Here is a 14,313-nt window from a genome sequence, read left to right on the forward strand (position 1 = left end):
CCTCTCCCCCCCCTCTATATATATATATATATATATATATATATATATATATATATGTGTGTGTGTGTGTGTATGTATGTATATATATATATACCCATTTGTATATTGGTATCCAATGATAGCAATTCTTGATGTAGCTATTTATTGAAAGATCAAGAAAAATATCTTCATTCTAAATGCTCTAATTGTATACTTCCTCTGTTTTTAAATAATAGTCGTTTTAAAAAATTTTCACAATTTTTTAAACAAATATAAAAAAAAATTTATATATACCCTCATTAAATCACATTCTCATTAATACTATATTAGTTGGATATTTTTAATTAAGGTTAAAATTAGAAATTTTCTTAAAAAAAATCTAAAAGGACATTTATTTAGTAGTACAAAATAATCTTTAAAAAGTAATTATATATACATTAATTATTGGTTTTAGAAGAAAAAATATAGAAAGTGTTAGATCCTAGATGTGTGTGCGTGTGTTCATTTTCAGTTTTATTTTTTCAAGAATAAACCCATTTCACCTCTACCAAACCCATCCTCCTCGCTATCTTTCAACATTCTCTCTCTCTCTCTCTCTCTCTCTCTCTCTCTCTCTCTCTCTCTCTCTCTTTCTCTCTCTCTCTCTCAGAGGAGGTCATGAACATGAACAGAGAAGAACACTCGGCATACTGCTGTTTCCACCCAAAAGAGATCCATGTAGGGGTATGCCCGCTTTGTCTGAACGAGAGGCTTCTTGTGTTGGCATCGAAGCAAAAGAAGCACTCTTCGGCTTCATCTTCTTCGTCATCATCCTCTGCAAGAGGAAGCAACAATCTCCGACTCCCAAAGATCTTCGCCTTTGGTTCTTTCCTCAACCTTCTCGATCTCCGTCACCGGAAATTCGATCTTTCCGGCGACCTAGACACCTCTACCAGCCAGGAAGGTATCATGAATATTCACATACATATATATACCCATCATATGTATATATATTATAATAGTAAACTCTATAACATATTATATTGATATATATAAATCACGTATATTCTATTGTGTGTGCGTGTGTTTTTATTTTTGCTAAGACGTGTGCATAATTTGATGAAATGTGTAGACAGTGAATTCCAGTCTTGGTCCTAATTAATCTATAAATATGCATGATGCAGTTTTGGGGTTGGGGTGCTATATCTTGTAACCCATATTAATTATCATTAATTTGGAGGGATGATTATAAAAAATTTTAAATGTTGTATTCAATATTGACATCATATTTTTATTTTTGGTTATAGATTCATTTATTTCAATAAAATTCGAAGACAATGGGAACGCGTCATGGGAGAAGAACACAGTGTCTAAAGCCTCTCTTGAAAACATCAACAACAAGTCATGGAATAAGCACCAACACCATCCATTGATGGAGGATACAAGCAAGAGTGTGATTGAGCATCACAAGGCCAGGTCATCGCTGAGGTGGCGCAAGAGGATTGGCCACCTCTTCCACCTCATCAGGCTCAGAGGGTCCACTTCTTGCCACGTGGCGTCCAAGGTGGAGGGAGTCAAGGTGAGAAAACTAGGTTGGGTGGCGAGGACCTTAACAAGGAGGAAAACCAAAAAGTAATAAACTTCCCTTAAGATTGGTTTTCAATTATTTCTCTCTCTCTCTCTCTCTCTCGGTGTTTATCTTATCAACAACTGAAACTCGGGATTGTGTTGATTATATACATATATATATATATAATGAAAATGTAAAGAAAGGGACAAGAGAATCATATCTCTTTGTATGCATAATGCATGTGGTCTGATAAAGCTAAATATGTATAGTTGAAAGATAGAAGGGTCAATATAGCCTTTACCATATTTCAAAAGGAAAGCTTTCAACAATAAAAAGAAAAGCAAAAGGAAAAGCGAAAGGGTGAGGGAAACACAGTGACATCTGCTTTAAAATAAAGTCTTGGGATTCTTGCAATGTTTCCTCTCTTCTTTTTCTTATATACATATATATATATATATATATATGTATGTATATGTATATGTATATGTATATATGTATGTATAGTATACTACAAGGGCAAGGTCTAATGTATGCATGTTAGGCTGTACACATAAGTGGGAAACAATGGAGCCGAAGGAGAGGGACCAAAAAAACTTGTGAAAGACCCATAAGCCTTTGTTTGTATAGCGCATGCCATAACTTGTCCTTTAGTTGTCTCTCTCTTCTCTCTCTCTCCCTTGGATTATATTATTAACCTTTTTTTTTAAATAGATTTTGCAAATATTTCTCTAAGATTTTATCTACGTATCCAAATATATCAATCTTCTATAATTTAGATCTTTCAAATGTGATCATTTATAACAAAGTCTCGATTGGATATAGAATTTAATGCATGCTTTCGTATAGAATGTGGTCGTATGGATGGGTAGTTCTTTGGTCCCACTAAAATGTTGACAAGATGCATACACACACACACACATATATATTGACTAATTCAACATCTTATTGAGATTGACCACATAGAAGCTTTTTCCTTTTTCATCTGCAAGGAAAGTAGAAAAGCAACGTCTTTTCTATATATGAATATTTTTTTTTAAAAAAAAAGATTGGACTAAACCAATAAATATCATAAATCGACATATTACAAAACTTCTGATAAATCTTGCTATATTACATATAGTCCTATAGTTTAATTAGGGGACACCATTTACTTCTTAACCATATGATCATTTTCAAATGGACCACCACTAATTAGATTTATGTGTACCTAACAAGCAACAGAATATATAAGATTTTATAAAACAAATCAAGGTTAGATAAAATGGCCATTTATAATTGATCCAAAATCCTATCTTTTGCGGAAAAGAGAAGAAAAAAAATTTATCATCGAGATAAAGACTGTTGATCAAAAGGGTTGTTTGTTTATTATAGCCTTTGCCATTATTTCATATATATATATATATATATACATATATATATATATATATGAAACAAATTTTTAAAAGATGTTGCAATTAGAGTAGTTGGAAGTCCACATCATATTTTCTGGATAGAAAGTTAAAGCCACATGCATGTGACGACTATTTTGTGATAGATAGATAGATTTACCATATCCAAGATTTTGTTATTTGGTTTTATATTTTTTGTATACGAAAACGGTGTGTATATGTGGATGTGATGCACAATGAGATGGATACTGGGCTCTTTCACTCTATATATGGAAGATGGGTAATCTCTTATTATTGGGCCAAGCTCACATCTGGTTAAGGCCCATTTTCGTGAACCGGCCCATTTAGAGAGGATTGAACCAACCCTCAAAATAGGACAAAGACCATAAGCACATGTAAGAACCGTGACAATGTACACACGAGCACAATCACGAGCCAAAACAAAAAAAATAGTAATAGAGAAGGATGGCTATACAAATACAGAGAGCGAACAATAAAACAAATGACCGAAGGAAATCGGCTAAGCCCTTTTTTCAGACAGGTTTCCAGACAGTTAACACTTCCTGAAACATTTCGAGCATAAGTTCGCGGTCGGCGTTCTTGAAGAAGGCGCTGATTTCGTCTCTGACATCGTATATCTTCCCGAAATCGAACAGATACATCAAGCACCCTTTCTTCAGCTTCTCGAGCTGATAAAGCCACGCCTCTTGTAACCTCTCGAGGACATTCCCCGAGTTTATATCTTCCATTAAACTCTCCTCGCATGCCTCTTTCAAATCCACGATATCGTACTTGTTTGCTGCCCCGAGAAGCGCCAACCTGTAAGGGTTTAATATCCAAAATCGAATGGTTATAGTTTTTCTGAAACCGAAATAACTGAAATGACCACCCCTGCTGACCTGTGCTTCCAGAAGTCTTCTTGAGCAATGTTACCGTAGAGGTAACTGAGAAGAGCCATGCAAGATTCTCGGGACATGTCTTCGATGTGGATGGTGGATGACTCTTTCTCCTTGAGGTCATGGTGGAACATGCTCCTGAAGACGGTTGAGCTAGCCGAAAGAATCGCCTTGTGGGCCGAGAGCGTGCCATCGGAAGTGTGGATGGTGACATCGGATAGGATGCCCTCTTTAAGCATCCGGGACAAGCTTTGGAGCGTGCTCTTTGTCGAGACGGATTGCATCATCGCGTCATTTGGCCACACGGGACTAGCCTCACCGCCCTGGGTTTCGATTCCAAGCATTTCAAATTGTCATGTGGGTTTTGTTGTTAATGCTAGATAGAGAGGTTGATTACGTGTTTTGGAACTCACATTCAAAGGGCATAATCTGAGATCAAGAAACTCGACATCGATGATGAACCGACCGAGGAAGTTCGAGTCAACCGGCCACACAAAGTCTTCAGATGTGCGGAGCAGTCTTTCATGAACTGCACCACAGGTACAATAACATATATTACACACATCTCAGTTACATACACAGTTACACACACACATATATGTGTGTGTATATATATCGAATTTCCCACATGAAACCCTAAACAATAAGGAAGAGGGATTAAACCGCTAGCAATCTGTATCACTAGAACTGTGAAATTACCAGGCAGGAAGGTCTAACCAAACCATACAATACAGAACTGAATCTATATCTTCGATCTAATAATGTAAGAACAATCATATGGAAATGAAACTACTTTCAACCATAAGATGCCACAGAATCTGCCATTACATCAATCACACAGTAAGAAGCTAATTAACGTACGGAGCATTAAAACCACCTTGATCATACGCATAATTAACAAACGTTTTTTTTTGCTTCGGCAAACCCTAATTTATCTGACAATAAAAATCGGAACTTTCAGACCGCGTACCAGGAGAGATGTAGAATTTTCGATTGGGGCCGACATTAGAGACACGAAGAATGAATCTAGCAACGGGAGGTTGCTCCTTGGATACTCGAGAAGGTTCTGGGAATAGCCGTACGTATAAGTAGCGATTCTTCTCTATGGACAGATGCCTTCGATCCATAAGAAAACCACAGGGTAACTAAAATCAGAATCCGACAAAATCCAGAAGAAAATTTTCCGGCAAAAGAAGTAAACCCTAAGCGTTTACCAGTTCCAGATTCCGACCTTGAAAGGATCCGACTTCTTGTAAGAACACGGCCCAAAGCTCTCGATCCTCCATTGCGCTAACCTTGAGATTGTCTCCACCTTCGTATCCCCCATTCTCTCTCTCTCTATGCTCTTTGAACTTGGACGACAATGGCGTCGAAGACTTTTGACTCTTTTGTCTGAACACACAACTTGTGCCCAGAAGCAAGTAGAAAACCAACAGAAAATACAAAAAAGTAGGCGTCTTCATTTGCCACGTGTACGGTCCAGATGAGCCAGAAAGCCATTGAGAATTATTTACGCTCCTGCTACACTGTACTTATACCCCTCTTGTTGGCGATAATTACAATTCAATCCAAGTCGATCACGGGGGTATTTTAGTAAACGTACAGATCAATCCTGAATCAGCCGGTTCTCTCCATCATCATCTACTCGTTTCCCGGATCCGATCAACCTTCGAAGGAAAAACAGAGATCCTAATCCAGGCGAAGGATACCGTTATTCGGATCACCGCACCGTGTAGCCTCGCATCCAAACAAGGAGTTGCAAGCGCCATGGCTTCGGGTTTCAGCGGCGACGAGACTGCTCCTTTCTTCGGTTTCCTTGGAGCAGCGGCCGCCCTCGTCTTCTCATGTAATGCTTGATCATCTGTCTCTCCGCTTTTGATTTTGTCTGAACCAAAATTCATCATTTTTCGTCGATAAAACACTGGATATTTTCGGATTGTTGTATGTTGCGGTTGTGAAATCTGAAACGATTAGGATTAATCGGATGCGTAGTGCGAAATCCTTCCGATACTTCGATGGATTTACCGTAATTGGAAAATTCGAGATGCTTGATGCTATCACTGGGTAATATCTTCATCCGTTATTGCGACTGTAGTGGATTGATATGGTGTATATATATTCTGCTAACTTATGTATTATGGACATGGACGTCAGTATTCGTGTTTGATTCGAGTGTATTCGGATGGTGGCAGGCATGGGTGCTGCATATGGGACAGCAAAGAGTGGGGTTGGGGTGGCATCCATGGGTGTGATGAGGCCGGAGCTTGTCATGAAGTCCATAGTTCCAGTGGTTATGGCTGGAGTTTTGGGGATATATGGGTTAATTATAGCTGTTATCATCAGTACTGGAATCAACCCGAAAGCCAAGTCATACTATCTCTTTGATGGTTATGCCCATTTATCATCGGGTCTTGCTTGTGGACTCGCTGGCCTTTCTGCTGGGATGGCCATTGGGATCGTCGGCGATGCTGGTGTCAGGTAACACCCTATCTTGATAAAATCTTTCATTGGTACTAGGATACATGCGACACATTCTGTTGTTTCCTCTCTTTGGTCGAGTAAATATGTGTAGCAAAATAGGGTATATCAATGATTACCGTTATTAGGATATGATTAGTGCGATATGCTCCGAGTGGACCCGACCCTCTTGCAAGTTATTGCATGGCAGTATTCATAGAGATGAAAAGTTCTTACATTTAACAGCTACCCCAACTATTTATCGAATTTGAACCTAAGAAAAATTCGGTCCTAAGTTATTGAGTTTTGTGGTTGCAAGGTGTGATCTCAGAGTTGGTGATTTCCACTTTGTTTCGCCTTCTAGATTTGTCCTAGTACTGGCCTTATTATGCTGTTCCGGTTATATCTTTGGCTATTTTGTTTATTTGCTTGAGCTTAACCGAATTTGATTTGTTTCTGCAAACTTCACCCAAAATCACTTTCTAAACCCACATTATCTAACCATTTGGCGAGAAAGAGGTCGTACAGAAGAAAGCAAAAGATGAAAGAGGTGGTACTTGTGTGATGCACTACAGCTCTGGTCATGACTCATGGCTTGGTCTTGCGGATTCATGGAGATGCATTAGGGCTTTGGTGTGTAGAGTCTGTTATGATTTGTTTTCATGTGTATTTTGTTCCTGTTTCAGGGCAAACGCTCAGCAACCGAAGCTCTTTGTGGGAATGATTCTTATCCTGATCTTTGCCGAAGCTCTTGCCCTCTACGGTCTCATCGTCGGTATCATCCTCTCATCCCGAGCTGGACAATCCCGTGCCGACTGATGAATCAAATCTATTTGCTTATTGTCGCATTCCTGATCATCCAAGCATTTGTTTTCCACCGGAATTTGTTCATGTTTTGGCGTACTCATTGTATTTTATGTATCTTTTACCCTTTTGGAGTTGAGGTTTGATGAATAAACAGAAAGAAACCATTGTTAGATTAAGGATTCAGATCTGATCTTTTACCACCACCCTTCAAGTTGATCCATTTGCTTATTCGAGTTTACACACTCGGGTTTCTGTCCTCGACATGTTCGAGTGAATCCACGATCTCCGGTAACTGCATTGCACTGCTGAGACAAGGGCCTATAATGGGCCGATATGGGCCCGTTAACCCATAATGACAAAATCAACCGTTGACCGTTGACCATATCGATTAAGAAAGTGAATAAAAGCAGAGAGGAGAGAGTGGGAGAGATCAGAATCATGGCGGAGGCGAGGGGATCAGGAGAGAAGAAGGAGGTGCCGAAAATAGTGTGGAACGAGAATCGGCGGAGGTTCGAGACGGAGGATGAAGAGGCCTACATAGAGTACGTTGTTAGAGGCAAAGTGATGGATCTGATCCACACCTTCGTTCCTTCCTCTAAACGAGGTTTAGGTTTGGCTTCTCTCCTCTGCGTCGCCGCCTTCGAACACGCCTCCTCTCACGCCTTCACCATCGTCCCCTCCTGCTCTTACGTCTCTGTACGTTCTCTCTCTCTTCCTCCGATAGGAAACGATCCAATTCGGATTCGAAGGAATATGAAGGAAAATCTGCGGAAATTGATGTTCATAGTGGCTGAATTCGAATCGTTAGAAATTTAGAACCAGGGGTGGATTTAGAAATGGTATACTCAGACTCTTAAAATCTACACACAAATTCGTTTTATTCGGTGTTGATAGGTTGGTTTTTTTACCCAAATAACTTATTGGCTCCCATCTATTCAACTGTACACCACCAAAAACATAACACATTTTTTTTCTTGTGAAAAGACAAAATTATCCTTAATAAATTACGATATTTATCCGTTCGAAAACAACTTCGTTATTACGACTTCGTAATTAAATCTAAATATAGTTACAATTGATTTAAAAAAAGTGGCAAAAAAATATCTCTTTTAGTTGTATATCAGTTATATGTTAGTCGTAACAAGTTCGCAAAAAATAAAACGAAAAGGGTATTTCGGACTTTTCCAACCGAAAAGTGGGTTAAAATTGAATTTTTTTTTTCGGTGGTTTACACTGAAATAGATACGAGCCAAGTCGGTTATTTTCCGTGACAGGTTTGGGTCAGGAACAGTAGAAATTGCATCATTTCAGTTCGGATCCAAATTACCGAAATGCCCATCCCTAATCAGAACAACAAAACATGTTCATATCGCCTCCTGATATATGTCTCTTTCTGTTGTTTGGCGATGGCAGGACACATTTCTTCCACGGAACCCGACATGGAAGCATCTGGTGAGCTCCGAGGATGTCAAATCCAGCATGTGAAAATCAAAACCCGATCTTTCCTTGTGTTAGAAGGGCCCCGTGTTACAAAACACATCTTTCCTTGTATTACAAGACATAATCAAATAACATATGCCCGCCCCTAAGTTTTTATCGTGCATTCAAATTAGTCCACAACTATATTCTAAAGACATGCCAACATAACGAAAAGCTCAAGAGTATCAAAATCTCAAAAAGGGTATCACACCCTTGTTATTTTTGTTTTTGTAAGCTACGGTTCCCCCCCGGCTTCATCCTCCTCAGCAGTAAAACCAAGTTCCATCGTGTGCGTATTCCTATTCCTCGAGTTCCTTTCTTCGCCCCTGCCATTGTTTTTCTGAAACGTTACCATTTCCGAGCAACTAAGATTACGCAGCCACAGTGTTCCTATTGAAATCTGAAGCTATCACATGTAAAGATTGGATAAACCCCCTATCAAGATACGATAATCGGATAACTAGCATTTGATGTTATATGAAAACACCGCGGAAAACGATATGTTGGACCTACTGATCGAATCCACCATATTCCAAGAGTGGAATTCTACCTATTTGCAATCTTAGTTTCATTGCCTTCAAGACCAATAATGAGTTAGTGGATAATGTTTTGAGGAGGATAAGGTGTTATTACCATGCTTTAAACATGGCTCTGTTGCGCCTGCGTTGCACCAGTGAAGATGGAACTTTCAGAGATTGGAAGAGTCCCAACTGGCGTAAACAGCACCGATAATTTTGTCATGCAGAGCTCGTCCGGAACATGCGACGATTCCTCGATCAAGACCTTCCAAGTAAACTCCTCTCGAGAAGTCTATCGGCCTCCCTCCTGCATCAGTCACCACACCTCCCGCCTCTTCCACAATCACAACTCCAGCTGCATGATCCCATATCTTCTCCTTGTATCCCAAATGAGCAAACTTCATAAATATCTCGGCATCCCCACATGCAATGGCTGCATATTTTACCATGCTATACACTCGCAAAGGTTGCTTTCTGCAGAGCAAGAATTTACGGTCATATCAGAAGATGGTCAATGGGAAGTATTCAATCAAGAAAAGCGCCATCCACTTATCTATAATTCAAGCTGGATGTATATTTGAACTATAGACTTGAAAAGAACATAACACACAACAACAACAAAAAAGAACATAACACACTTAACCCCCATGCTGTCAGTAAGCCCAGCCGTGAACAAGTGGTTCGTGTTTGCTCTCTCCACTGGTTCACAAACGGTTGCCAGAGTTGGATCATCAACTGACGAAACTTTAAGCAGTCTTCCAGAGTTTGGAAAACGTAGCTCTTGCCCTCCACCAAGTAATGGCTGCATCCATGCCTGACCACTCCCTCTCTTCGCGTACATGACACATCCTTTCTGTGACCCATCTGAAACTGATCCCGGCATTTTTGACATGATTTGACGGCAGCCATTGGTTAGGCACTCTTTCTTCGTTGGATAATTAGGACATCCTAGTACTCCTAGAACAACCTTTCCATCCTCTATCAAAGCCAACGCTACAGCATACTGATCCCCACGGACAAACCCTAATGTTCCATCAACAGGATCAAGTACCCAGTGCCTTCCTCCAGGGCCTCCAGTTGAGTTGCATCGGCCAATGGCCTCGAGGATTTCAGAGGGGCCGAGAGGTTTATCCGGCTTTGGAAGGCCATATTTTGGGGCTTCAGCCAAGGATTCATTTACCGTGTTCAAGACAGAAGCCAACAGACCAGATGAATCAACCTCAGAGAGAGCCTTGGTGTCTTCCTCGGCAACGATTGAAACATTACCAACCCCAAACACTTCCGATAACACCCAACTGACAACCGCTTGAACACTCCAATCTGTAAACCAACAAGGTTAGTGGGCTTATGCACGTATGCCAGACAACAAACAATACGTATTATTCCTGAGTATCCATCTCTTCAGTGCAGAACGATCAGCTCATACATAACTCTGAGTTTTCTATATTAAAAACATTGTAAGCACAAAACACATGAATTGAATCTTCTGCCAATTATCACACACTATTTGCGTTGCGGCCATGAACATCGAGAGGACGCCATGCTACCATGGTTATCGCAAAGAGGAAAGAGAAAAGCCAATGAATGGCTAAGAAGCTTGGCGAAAGATATTGTCAGGGTTACGCCATTAAAATGTCACTGGTAATATTCTCTCCAAAAACAAGGAATTCAACACAAAAGTGATAGGAGGCAAATGCAAACTCAGTGGTGCACATAAACCTAGATGTCAAATATTCAGGGCTGAAATGCACCGCGATGTATACATTATCATTCAACAACATTCAATCGTGACAATAATATGGATGTTATCAAAGACACTTGCTACTGAGGAGGATATGAATGTAAAAGAAACCCAAACAAGATTATCTTCAATATCGAACTTGCCGAACACAATGACACAATTTACGCAACTTGTATGAACAATCTATGTCTTCCCCAAAAATTGCTGATGGGGTGAGATATCTAAAATCTACTAAATCATTCTCAGAAATCAAACATATCTATATTCGCTGAAAATCATGCACAAACAGAAAATGCCAGAACAGGAAAAACGAAACCCAAAATTAAACGTATTATCCAAATAGCCGATGCGACAGACGGACTAGGATGTCAAAATCCAGGAAGGAACGGCGAAATTCAGACAGGGCAACCTGCGACGGTGACGGGGGAATCATCGTCCTTGGACTCGACGTGAACGCCGCCGTTTTCGGATGGGAGGAGGAGCTTCTCCTGGACTCGCCGGCAGAGAGAGGAAGTGAGGTGAACCACACGCACCGCCGTGTCGAGCTCCTTCTGCGCCGCCATCGCCGACAAGATTTTCCTCGGGGACTCGACGGACGAAATTTCAAACGCTCTCTCCGCTTTTCTTCACATGCCCTCCTCCACAGGTCCCCCGAGCAATCCTTCTTCCCATTTCCCAACTTTATGCAAAATATCATTTTAATATTTATTATTATAAAATAGTTCTTTTTATGAATATTATAAAATAGTTTTATCTAATGCATGTTACTTTTCTGTTTTAAATTAAATTCATATGGTAGTACTATATAACTTTGAGAAAAAAAAATTATAAATTAATTCTAAATAATAGGTTATGTTATGATTAGTTATATTTATTAGTGTTCAATATTTTCTTAGATTTCAATATAGATGTGTATATATAGCGAGGGGAATACAAATAAACAATGAGCAAAAAATGTGTTAAAAAAATAATTCACATACTGGCATTTTTTTTCTTTTCTTTTAACACTCTCATATTTGTTTTTTAAAACAAAGTTATTTTTCATAATCACTAAAGCTACATCTTATATATAAAACAAGGGGATCATAGGTATAAGTTAATAATTAATAAATAATGAAATGTGTTATGTTTATCTATATTTATGGTTAAATGTATTCATATATTTCAATATAGACATCTCTATTAGCCATTAGGTGATATATATATTTATAGGTAGTGGGGGAAATACAAGTAAAAAATAAATAAAGGAAAAATGTGTCGAAAAACAAATTACATACTCATATATATATATATATATATATAAGAAATGGATTATAATTATAAAACACGTACATGGTCGGTGTCTTAGCTTATAATTATATAAATAAGATAAAATAATTGTGTTGAACAGTTCAAAAGTACTTGGACGAGAAAGAGGCAATGTTCATCGTGATCATGCATGCGCACATCGAGATAACATACATCGCTGTAGCCTGTCGGTATATAAGCGAGGCATACTCTTGTATCATCTTAATTAACTTAATGTGAATATACAATTTAATAAATTCACTTGTTCATTAGTTTTATTGACCTAATAAATGTCCGCCTTTCATGTTTTGTTTTTGTACGATGGATTCTTCTATATATGTGTCAATAATAAAGTCATTATGATAAATATAATATAAATGAATTTAAATTTATTTATGGGTGAAAAAAGTATTTCCATTTATGATATTATTGAAAAAAGAAAGTATAGTCGGGTCGAGTGGTGTAAATCAGATGTGCCGGTGAGTGGTGAGGTCCAAATATAAAGTTATACACAATAGGTTTCCTTTAATAATAAAAGCGTCTAAATCAAATAAAAATTATAGGAATATATATATATATATTCGAATGTAATACATTATTTCCATTTAATTCCCACCAAAATACTTTGTGTTATTCAAAGAAAATAATGCTAACATTCAAGCGTTTGCTTCTTTACGAAATTCAATAACCCAATAAGGAGAAGAACAACACACGAACTCGCAATGGATGAAACCTGAACCGAAGGCTAACTCTTCAAACTCGGCTTTTGTCCTCTCTTTGGCTCCCGAGCATTGCGACAACATCAGCATGTCGTAGTCGAGTATAATGTTCGAGTAGACGTCTCGTCCCGGCCGGTCCGGACTGACCAGTTCCATCATTATCACTTTGCCCGTATCGGTGAGCGCTTTCCGACAGTTTTCAAGAATCTTCAAACAATCTTCGTCGGTCCAACTATGAAGTATGCGCTGCATTAATATTCATTTAATCCAAGATAAATATATGTGTGGGTCATTTGTTGTTCGAATTAGAAGGTAAAACTTACGTTCATGAAGATGGCATCTCCTTTGGGAATATCTACAAACATATCTCCCACCACATGCTCAACCCCTAGAACAAATGATGTTCGGTCACTAGTTATAGGGCATGAGGCCATTTTCAATGAAAAAGATATCACGATTCATACCAGGATGAGGGGGAGCGTTGGCTAAAACACCGGCTAAGTCGAAATTAATCCCCTTGATCTTCGAATACTTTGAAATAATGATGGCCAAACCGGTACCGATTCCTCCTCCGACATCCACCAACACATTTACATCTTCGAATCCGCGATAAACTTCTAGAACGTTCTTGACGTTCATGACAGTGGATTCGGACATAGCCCGGTTAAACAGTTCGCCGAAGCCTTCATAATTCGTGCCTTCGTATTCAAAGAATCTCGTGCCATGAGCAGAGATAAATGCATCTCTTCCGTCTTGTATCATATCCTTCAGATTGTTCCTGTCAACATATCGTGTTTACCAATGATATAATATTTTTTCCCCTGTAAGGTTTAATAGGGATGTAACATATAATAGTTATGCGAATTAATTTCGTATATCTTGTTTTTTAAAGGGTGATTGTGTTGATGATTAGCAGCAGTATACAAAGTATATATTTCTGAATAGTGTAATTTGGTTTATGTAAAAACTATGAGAATTTCATTTTTGGGTGGACTTTTTATTCACAAAATATTATAATTACCAAGCCTTGAACACCACATCGCAGTGGAGCAGCATGAATAATGGCTCGAGTGAGCCCGATTCTCCATCGGCATTCAGAAAAAACCGGCAAACCGGGTCAGCTGCGTAAACCGGTCCTGTCTCTCCGGCTTGAACCATACCGGTACGGCACTTGACTATCTCATAGCTGGTGAGCACCCGGAGCATCCGGTCCAACAACATCGGGGCCTGTGGGTTAGTGGGTCTGGTGGGAAGCGCACGCGCGATATCGGAAGGCGAGAGCCAGGCGCCTTCACCGGCCGCCGAGAGTGTTTGGATGACTCCGAGTTGGAAGGCGGCTTTCAGAGCCATTGGGAATGCCACCGCGTTTGCTATCCTTATGGCTCGCGCACGCGTTTCTTCTTTTAGGGTTTCGTCCGGTCTAGGGTTTGGATCGAAATGTTTGTCCATATCCTTTTTTTTTTTCTTATTTCGAAAGTTAGAACAAAGGGAAA

At 39.2% G+C, this 14,313-nt stretch overlaps 6 protein-coding genes across 7 annotated transcripts; 3 read left to right on the top strand and 3 right to left on the bottom strand.

Moving 5' to 3' along the window:
• Positions 1-529: 529 nt before the first annotated feature.
• On the top strand, positions 530-1,833 carry LOC104813655. The gene is made up of 2 exons (XM_010541339.2): positions 530-922; positions 1,266-1,833. The coding sequence occupies exons 1-2, from the start codon at positions 637-639 to the stop codon at positions 1,592-1,594; spliced, it is 615 nt and encodes a 204-aa protein (XP_010539641.1). The 5' UTR covers positions 530-636; the 3' UTR covers positions 1,595-1,833.
• Positions 1,834-3,241: 1,408 nt separating this feature from the next.
• On the bottom strand, positions 3,242-5,206 carry LOC104813656 (BTB/POZ domain-containing protein At1g21780). Its single transcript, XM_010541340.1, has 5 exons — positions 5,027-5,206; positions 4,783-4,928; positions 4,226-4,341; positions 3,816-4,135; positions 3,242-3,735 (listed from the first exon to the last, which is right to left on the bottom strand). Exons 1-5 carry the CDS (start codon positions 5,137-5,139, stop codon positions 3,450-3,452), a joined length of 981 nt encoding a protein of 326 aa, XP_010539642.1. The 5' UTR covers positions 5,140-5,206; the 3' UTR covers positions 3,242-3,449.
• A 215-nt stretch (positions 5,207-5,421) lies between these two features.
• On the top strand, positions 5,422-7,279 carry LOC104813657 (V-type proton ATPase 16 kDa proteolipid subunit-like). The gene is made up of 3 exons (XM_010541341.2): positions 5,422-5,658; positions 6,005-6,290; positions 6,956-7,279. Exons 1-3 carry the CDS (start codon positions 5,580-5,582, stop codon positions 7,086-7,088), a joined length of 498 nt encoding a protein of 165 aa, XP_010539643.1. The 5' UTR covers positions 5,422-5,579; the 3' UTR covers positions 7,089-7,279.
• Positions 7,280-7,498: 219 nt separating this feature from the next.
• On the top strand, positions 7,499-8,670 carry LOC104813659 (acetyltransferase At1g77540). The gene is made up of 2 exons (XM_010541344.1): positions 7,499-7,772; positions 8,490-8,670. The coding sequence occupies exons 1-2, from the start codon at positions 7,515-7,517 to the stop codon at positions 8,559-8,561; spliced, it is 330 nt and encodes a 109-aa protein (XP_010539646.1). The 5' UTR covers positions 7,499-7,514; the 3' UTR covers positions 8,562-8,670.
• Positions 8,559-11,477, bottom strand: LOC104813658 (PAP-specific phosphatase HAL2-like). Of its 2 annotated transcripts, none has more exons than XM_010541343.2 (4): positions 11,224-11,477; positions 9,712-10,393; positions 9,189-9,547; positions 8,559-8,895 (listed from the first exon to the last, which is right to left on the bottom strand). In XM_010541343.2, the coding sequence occupies exons 1-3, from the start codon at positions 11,375-11,377 to the stop codon at positions 9,244-9,246; spliced, it is 1,140 nt and encodes a 379-aa protein (XP_010539645.1). In that variant the 5' UTR covers positions 11,378-11,477; the 3' UTR covers positions 8,559-8,895; positions 9,189-9,243. The 2 variants fall into 2 exon arrangements, with proteins under 2 accessions (XP_010539645.1, XP_010539644.1); XM_010541342.2 differs by having other exon boundaries at positions 8,604-8,881.
• Positions 11,478-12,715: 1,238 nt separating this feature from the next.
• Positions 12,716-14,307, bottom strand: LOC104813660 (indole glucosinolate O-methyltransferase 4-like). Its single transcript, XM_010541345.1, has 4 exons — positions 13,842-14,307; positions 13,285-13,598; positions 13,144-13,208; positions 12,716-13,066 (listed from the first exon to the last, which is right to left on the bottom strand). Exons 1-4 carry the CDS (start codon positions 14,267-14,269, stop codon positions 12,758-12,760), a joined length of 1,116 nt encoding a protein of 371 aa, XP_010539647.1. The 5' UTR covers positions 14,270-14,307; the 3' UTR covers positions 12,716-12,757.
• Between the last annotated feature and the right edge of the window lie 6 nt (positions 14,308-14,313).

The sequence above is a fragment of the Tarenaya hassleriana genome, unplaced genomic scaffold, assembly GCF_000463585.1.
Source record: "Tarenaya hassleriana unplaced genomic scaffold, ASM46358v1 Cleome20, whole genome shotgun sequence".
In the NCBI taxonomy this organism is placed as follows: Eukaryota; Viridiplantae; Streptophyta; class Magnoliopsida; order Brassicales; family Cleomaceae; genus Tarenaya; species Tarenaya hassleriana.